The sequence below is a fragment of the Hordeum vulgare genome, unplaced genomic scaffold (assembly GCF_904849725.1).
Source record: "Hordeum vulgare subsp. vulgare unplaced genomic scaffold, MorexV3_pseudomolecules_assembly, whole genome shotgun sequence".
Taxonomy (NCBI): domain Eukaryota; kingdom Viridiplantae; phylum Streptophyta; class Magnoliopsida; order Poales; family Poaceae; genus Hordeum; species Hordeum vulgare.
In genome coordinates this window covers 382-7,980 of record NW_025422576.1, presented here as the reverse complement: position 1 = coordinate 7,980, position 7,599 = coordinate 382, and the positions used below count along the sequence as shown (strand labels likewise).

The 7,599-nt window shown below is 48.1% G+C and overlaps 1 protein-coding gene across 1 annotated transcript; it reads left to right on the top strand.

Moving 5' to 3' along the window:
• The first annotated feature begins 2,267 nt into the window (after window positions 1–2,267).
• Window positions 2,268–3,499, top strand: LOC123420473 (NADH-ubiquinone oxidoreductase chain 4-like). The gene has a single exon (XM_045107379.1). The coding sequence runs from the start codon at window positions 2,646–2,648 to the stop codon at window positions 3,171–3,173; it is 528 nt and encodes a 175-aa protein (XP_044963314.1). The 5' UTR covers window positions 2,268–2,645; the 3' UTR covers window positions 3,174–3,499.
• The last annotated feature ends 4,100 nt before the right edge of the window (window positions 3,500–7,599 follow it).

The following is a 7,599-nucleotide window of genomic DNA, read 5'->3' as shown; positions in this document are numbered from 1 at the left end:
GATTCATTAAAGATTGGAAGGTAGCAGGTGCATTAGTGAGTCCAAATGGCATCACTAAGTATTCATAATGACAAAAATATGTCCTAAAAGCTGTTTTATGAATGTCTTCTCTTCTCATTCTTATCTGATGATAACCTGATCTCAAATCAAGTTTGGAAAACAGTTGTGCACCATGTAGCTCATCTAATAGATCCTCAATGACAGGAATATTGAATTGATTTTCTGCACTTAACCCGAAAGCAAGTTTGAAAACAAGACCTGCTCTGTGAAGTGATGGAAGTAGTGAAGGTTTAGGCTTCGGATCTGTGAAGTTCAGGTTTTGGAGTAGAGGTCAGAGGCTAGTGCGGGTAGCCCTGTCGGAAACTAGAAAGAAGAGGCTGATGCACCTGCCCGGCGGTGGGTGGGTTCAGCTCGATCAACTGGGATAGGAGTTTTTTCTCTATCTTGCTCCATGGTGTTCAAGCAGTGCGTCCAGAAAGCTGTGATTCATGGGAGGGAGCAGCTTCAATAGCTTTGGCTGTGAAAACTCTTGGTCTTGGAGCATCAGTGTCATCAGTTCACCCAAGATCAGCAGGACAAATAACTACTAGGTTTGTGCCAGAAAAGCGTCTTGCGTGACGGGGAAAGAGTGGAAAAAGAAAGAGATTCATCAGCTATGGAATCTGACAGGTATCGGTATTGAACAGAGGGGGCTGTTCACAAAGCATCCCATGGATGGTAATGGTGCTTCCCCAGCTGCTGTTCCTACTCCTTTGGCTGGTGCCAAATCAGGTGACTTTGAAGTTGAAGCTTGCCCGCAGAACGATGTAACCATGCTGGTAGTACTATGATTGCCTTAGAGCGCAGATGTCTCTGTCCCTAGGAACGTGATGCTTAGGTGCGAGGTGAAACACAAGCAGGAGATCGAGAAAAGAAATCATACGGATTGCAACCTACAGATGAAGAATCTGCTTCATTGTTCCCACCATCTATATCAGATGTTTAATAAGAATAGGAATCGAATAAGCTGCTGATTGACTGAGGAAGCATTTGAAAAGAAAGGAAGGGTGATGCTTGTTAAACAAAGCTGCGTGTGGGGCCGCCACGTATAGCTGTAGTTTCTGCTGTAGCATCGGTTATTTCCGTTATTGCTGTAGTAGCATCGGTTATTGCTCAGGTTACGAATGACCCAATCTATCTATGGCAACCACCCCTACTTTTAGTAGATGGAGATGCGCACCTAGAAAAGACGGATGAAAGAGAACCTGCCCTTCTGACTTCTTCTCTTGTCTGTCCTTTACGCAAAGCGATCTATGGTCTCAACAAGCCCCGATAGCGTCGGTTTTTGAAGTTCAGCACAGTGGTTATGTTATCCAGGCAGGGTTTGCTCGGAGTGATCATGATTCGGCCATGTTCGTATCAGTTTATCCTCGAGGACGTGCTATTCTGTTGTTGTATGTTGATGATATCAAACTGACTGGTGATTACTCCGTTACCATATCGCTGATCAAGTGTCGCCTTCATCAATTATTTGCTATGAAGGCGCTGACGCGCCCTAAGCCTTTTCTTGGCTTGGAGGTCGCACATTCTCCTCGTGGATATTTGGTATCTCAGATCAAATAACGTCATGACTTGATCACTCGAGCTCAACTCAATGATGAGAAGACTGTTGACACTCCCTTGGAGCTTTACGTTAAACTCCGTCCGACTGATGGCTCACCATTATCTGATCCGACGCAGTACAGACAGTAGGTCGGCAGTTTGGTTTATCTGACGATCTCTTGCCCAGATGGCTTTTCCTAAGAAAGTCAGCCTTTCATGGCTGCCCCCCGGTCAGTTCACTTTGCAGCAGTTCATCGGATTCTTAGATATATTCGAGGTACCTTTTCTCGAGCCGTCCTTTTTTCCGTCATCGTCTTCTTTAGAGTTGCGTGCAACTACTGATGCCGATTGGGCCTTCAGATAGGTGCTCAACTACAGGCTTATCTATTTTATGGGGAGACGAGACACTATCTTGGATGAGATAAAAGCAATAGACAGTTGCTCCTTCCACTGCCGAAGCGGAGTACCGTGCCATGGCACACTACTAGATAGATTGTATGGCTCCGTTGGTGACTTTCTGATCGCGGGTTTCATTTGAAAAACCCCAACGCCATTCATCTTGCGTCAAATCCGGTCTTTCATGCAAGAGTTTCATTTTTGGCCGCTACTACGTTCGTCGAAAACTTCTTGATGGCACCATCATCTCATTACCTTATTTTTTCCCTTCGACTTCGGCTATGACCAATGCCCCACCTAGCTGAATAGGCGTAACAAAGCTACCTGAAAAAGGCAAGGTGCACCTTAGATTGAAATCGACAAATTTCGTTTTGCCAGATGGATTCTTTAGAAAGATTCCCGGATAAAGTTCAGTATAATATTTAGTTAGAATCTAAATAAAGGCGCATACGTGGGCGGGCAGGGGGCCCCACTACTTCTTCATTCAGGGGGGGGGGCTAGCCTCATGACTTCCCACTGGGCGAGGGGTGCACCTAACCCACCTACTCACTCATCAATTACGGTGTTCAGCTGACTTGCACAGAAAGACCCCTATTGTTTAGTAATTTGGCGCCCCATCTTTTGATTGACTGTTGTCAACTAATCTTTTCAATGTTCAATTCTACTCTATGTTAGAACATTTCTGTGAATGCTATTTCGATCTAAGTGGTCCTATTCTCTGTCCCGTGCTAGGAAGCATTACTCCTCTTTTCATTCCAAATTCTTCAATAAGACCGATACGATTGATTGGTCTGTGCGTTTCTCTTATTACTTTTTTGTATCCCCCTGTTCCTCGGATACAATTCGATCCTTCTACGGCCAAATCTCAATTTGTGGAAAGCCTTCGATGGCTTCCTTATGAAAACATCCATTTGTATATGGGTATAGACGGTCTTTCATTATTCTTCGTGATATTGACCACATTTCTGATCCCTATTTGCATTTCAGTGGGTTGGTCTGGTATGAGAAGTTTTGGGAAAGAGTATATTACAGCATTTCTAATTCGTGAATTTCTAATGATCGCCGTGTCCTGCATGCTGGATCCTCTACTATTCTATGTTCTTTCCGAAAGCGTGCCAATCCCTATGTTGTGCGGAGCTGAGCATCTTCTATTCGCTGGGATCAAGCTTTTCCTCTGCAGGGGCCTTGTGCAGTAAACCCCCTACGGGCGGTCCCCCGTCGTCGTAAAGTAGTAAAGGTCCCCGCGAAGCTTTCGGGAAGAGGGGTAGTCTTGTGCGTAAGCATAGCATTTCTGGTCGAACCACCGAACCACACATCTTTTTTTGGTGGGAGGGTACTCCGAGTAGTGGGTACCTCGTAGGACCTCGACCCGCCTACTCAGGTCTTGTATGGATATGCAGGAAGGGGTGCTCCTAGGTGTGTGTAGGGGGTGTGTTTGTTCGCGAGAATGGATTCCTCGTCAAGTCAGGGGGGGTGTGGACACACTTGCGCGAATTCGGGTAACGGCTACAAGGGATAAAAATAAAGGAAACTGTACCCGACCAGGGATGGACGTAAACTCGTAAGCTACCGAGGGTAGGGATAATCGTCCAGGTCTTATTTCAAAAAAAAAAAGCCGCCCCGCCACTGCAGGCAGGTTAGTTCCTCTGTCGTTGCCGGAGAGTTCTTGGCGAAGAGACCTTAGGATAAGTTGCTAAAACAAACGGAGGGGAGGATCGACCCGTTCAGTAGAATTCCGAAGAAAGACTGTTGGCAGCAGGTGGAGACATTTCTTTGGCCCCCTTCCAAATAAATGCGGGCAGGGTAGAGCTCGGCAGAGGGTTCGAGAATAGGGTAGGGTTTTTTACGGTCGGGTCCCCTACCACTAGTCCGGCTAGCCTTCTTTCGGGCAGGAAGCAGGCCTAAACGACGGGCGGGCATCTCCCGCTACGCAAGCAGCATTGTTCGCCACCACCCGAGAAGCAAAAGATTCGAGAGTCAAGGCGGAAAAGACAAGCATAGTGGTCTAATGACAAGGGCCGACGACGGAAGCTCGGGACGGAGCCGTATGATGCGGAAGTCTCACGTACGGTTCCCTGAGAAGGGAGTGGCTACCCACTGGAGCTTCGACCAACTACCACCGGTCAATTCCGCTTTGGGGCCACCCCTGACTCTACCATCATTATAGGGGTATGGGGTTCGAGACAAAGAAAGATCAAGGCAGCATATCAGTTTTTCCTATATACTTTACTTGGATCCGTTTTTATGCTATTAGCTATTCTGTTGATTCTTCTCCAAACAGGAACCACCGATTTACAAATTTTATTAACCACTGAATTTAGTGAGCGGCGCCAAATCCTTCTATGGATTGCTTTTTTCGCCTCTTTTGCCGTCAAAGTGCCTATGGTACCAGTTCATATTTGGTTACCCGAAGCCCATGTAGAGGCACCTACGGCTGGATCCGTCATCTTGGCTGGAATTCTTTTAAAATTGGGAACCTACGGGTTTTTAAGATTTTCAATACCCATGTTTCCCGAAGCGACACTTTGTTTCACTCCTTTCATTTATACTCTAAGCGCGATTGCTATAATATATACTTCCTTGACCACTTTAAGACAGATCGATCTTAAGAAGATCATTGCCTACTCCTCAGTAGCCCATATGAATTTGGTGACTATTGGTATGTTTAGTCGGGCGGCGGCCGTTAGGTCACCTATTTTGAGTTATGGACACACAAGCAAGGCCAAAACATGTGTGCCGGGCGTGCGACCCATCAACCTACTAGCAATAGGGGAGAAAACTTAGCATGTCGCAACAAAAGCGTCGATTCGAGGCGTCAGCAAAACACCGCCGTCTGTTCCTAAAACAAAACCCCTTAGCGCCCCGGGACGGGAGTGGGGGACGGCCCTACGCAGACAGCAGCAGCACCGGCTCTACGAAGTCCGAATCGAATCTTTCGGTTGGCTTTCCCGTGAATAAGAATTGTTGGGCGCGGCGAAGCGAGCGCTTCTAGCTGTTTCGCTTGCTTCTTTCTTATTGTGGCGGCTATTATGGCGTGGCTGAAATGAACGAAAAGCGAGATGATTCAAATCGATTGATAGATGGCCTGATCTGTTCTGATAGATCGAAAGGTTTTCTATCAATAATAAGGGTTGACCTCTTTCTATCTATTGATGATACAAGATATCTATCTATTCTGGATCCATCAGAAAGAAATCGATATGTATCTGATTTTTTCTACATCGTATGTAGAGCGCCCAAGCGTTTGGCCAGCTCAGTTCTATTATCCATCGGTCCAATGCACTGGCTCATCTCATGGAGGGAAAAAGCAAATGTAGTTAGTTGTCTTGTTGTTGTTCGCCGCCTCGACACATTCCCCGGCATCGTCCCACACAGAAAGAAAGAGCGTGGAGCCCCGGCCCGACCTGTAAGTCCGCTAACGTAAAGCGAGGAGTTGAGCCTGAACTGGCGAACCGAAGTCACTTTCGTAACCATACTTCCTACAGCTAACACGTGTCCAGTCCAGCGGGAACGCGAAGCGCAAACGAACGTGAGCTGCTATACCGAATCCCCCGCTGGCCATCGGGGACCTAGTGGTAAGGCCATGATCCGCAGGGGAAGGGATCACTCATTCTTCTATTGGGGACAGGTGCACGAACGACAACTCCAAACGTCAGACATCCGCCGCCTATACCTACCGTTTAGGTGGCACCAGCGAGATCCAGCTAAGGTAAGGAACTTCGTGTCGCGGCTGCTCCACTCCGCTGCGGTCTTTTGAACTGAACTTCGTTGCCTTCCCGCGCGCGAAACGAATGGGCGCTGTGTCGTGGGTCAGTTTTGGGGCGGGGGGGCAGAGAGAGACCAGAAGAATGATTCATTTGGATCGACGAGCCATTTCGCGAATCAATAGAATGTCTCTCTATCCATATCTATTCTATCTTTATATGACGGGCCATAAAAAAAAGAAGTATTTATTTTATGGCATGCGGGATGATCGCGCCTAGTAGCCACATATCAGCTGCGCTCAATATGCGGGATTTCCGTTGGATCAGATCTTTCGCTTTGACGAATTTGGACCTAGCGAAAAGGACTCTAAGCCTTCGCGCAAACAAGCAAAGTAGAAGCAAGACGAGGAAGCGGAGCTGTCGTAAAAGCAGTAGCTTCCCCCGACAATATACAATACAACAGTAGCGACCATGAATAAAAAAGCCCCTAGTTTAACGAGTTCGCTGCTTTTCCCAGGCCGGAGAAGGGCAACTACTTATTGATTGATCGCCTTTCTTTGATATGTGTTCAATTTAGTACAATACAAACTACAACTAGATCAAAGCGGAAGGGCCACTCACTATAGAAGCTATAACTAGAAAAGCCCTAGCCAATAGTCTAGTTTAGTAGTCGGCCAAACCCCCATGCTCACGACATGTTCTTGATATTGATTGAGTTGGAGGGAGTCAGAGACTACCACGGAATCCTTCCATAGTCACCCCGGTGACCTTCGTCACCAAAGCGTCACGACAGTTTCCAAGACCCCTCATATAATCTCCAGTGGGGATCAGTCGGAGCACGTAGGAATGCCGACCACTACATAAGCCGCTGGCGGAGAAAGCTCGAAGAGCTTCCCTTCATTCGCTTCGCGGGAGTCGCACACAGCACATAGCTGGAAGTCAGAGGGCCCGTACTACCTGCCTAACCCTTCGCTCCGAGGGACCGTAGAACGGAAAGCGCCTTCTAAACAACTCGGCAGAAGGGAAGGGGCCTATGTATTTGCATGACCCCTGCGGATTTGACCCTACCTACACCCGGAGCCAATCCCCTAGCGGTCCTGCCACCACGCCGCAGAACAGGAGCTCGTGTGGAACCTTGGATTTCTGGCGTAACAGCGGTGGAAGGTATCAAAATATTACGGCCGCATAACATAGTATATACGCTAAGGTCGGCCAAAATATGGACACCCGAAGGGCCCGGCGCGCACAATCCTATCCTATCCGAGCCCGTCATTGCATGCACTTCGGACAGCCGTCCGTAGCATCATAAAGAGCACCTCCCTTTCGAGGTACCCAAATGGAACGGTCTTTATTTGTGTTGTTGGTTGGTCTTTCTCAACGTGGTCTATAGCACGAAAAACCATTCTTTACAAGATAGGGCCGTTCACATGAAAGAAAATAAAAAATCCATTCTTCATGGTCGGGCGCATTTCTCCAAATCCTCCAGGATCACAAGTGGAACGCTAAGCAAGGGTGGGGAGGCTGCGAGCTCCGCGTCGAACAGAAAGAAGCAAGCAGGGGGTGTTGCCGTAGCGCGCCGGAGAGCAAGCGTAGGCAACCAAACTAAAAAAGGCTACAAAAGTAGCTAGCTAGCGTTTTTAAGCTGGCTGCCTTTTCTAGCGCGCGTACTCTTCTGTGGAGTCGCACGGAACGAGCCTTGTCTTCCCTCCAACGACTAGCTCCCTTTTCTTGTTCCGGTCACCCTTCTCTTGCCGTGGAAGGACTTTTGCCTGTGGTGTGGTCCAACCCGTGGGCGGAGTCGCCCTCATCCCCCCATTGCTCAGTGCTCCCTGCAGCTTCGCTGGGCTTTACCCGCGTGGGCGCGGGCTTCTATAAGAGAATGAAAAGCTCTCTCTTTACAATAAAACGCGAACCGCGC

Bases quoted from the DNA above. Each gene is read 5' to 3' on its own strand.
- LOC123420473 (XM_045107379.1), top strand. From the start codon at position 2,646: ATGTTAGAACATTTCTGTGAATGCTATTTCGATCTAAGTGGTCCTATT.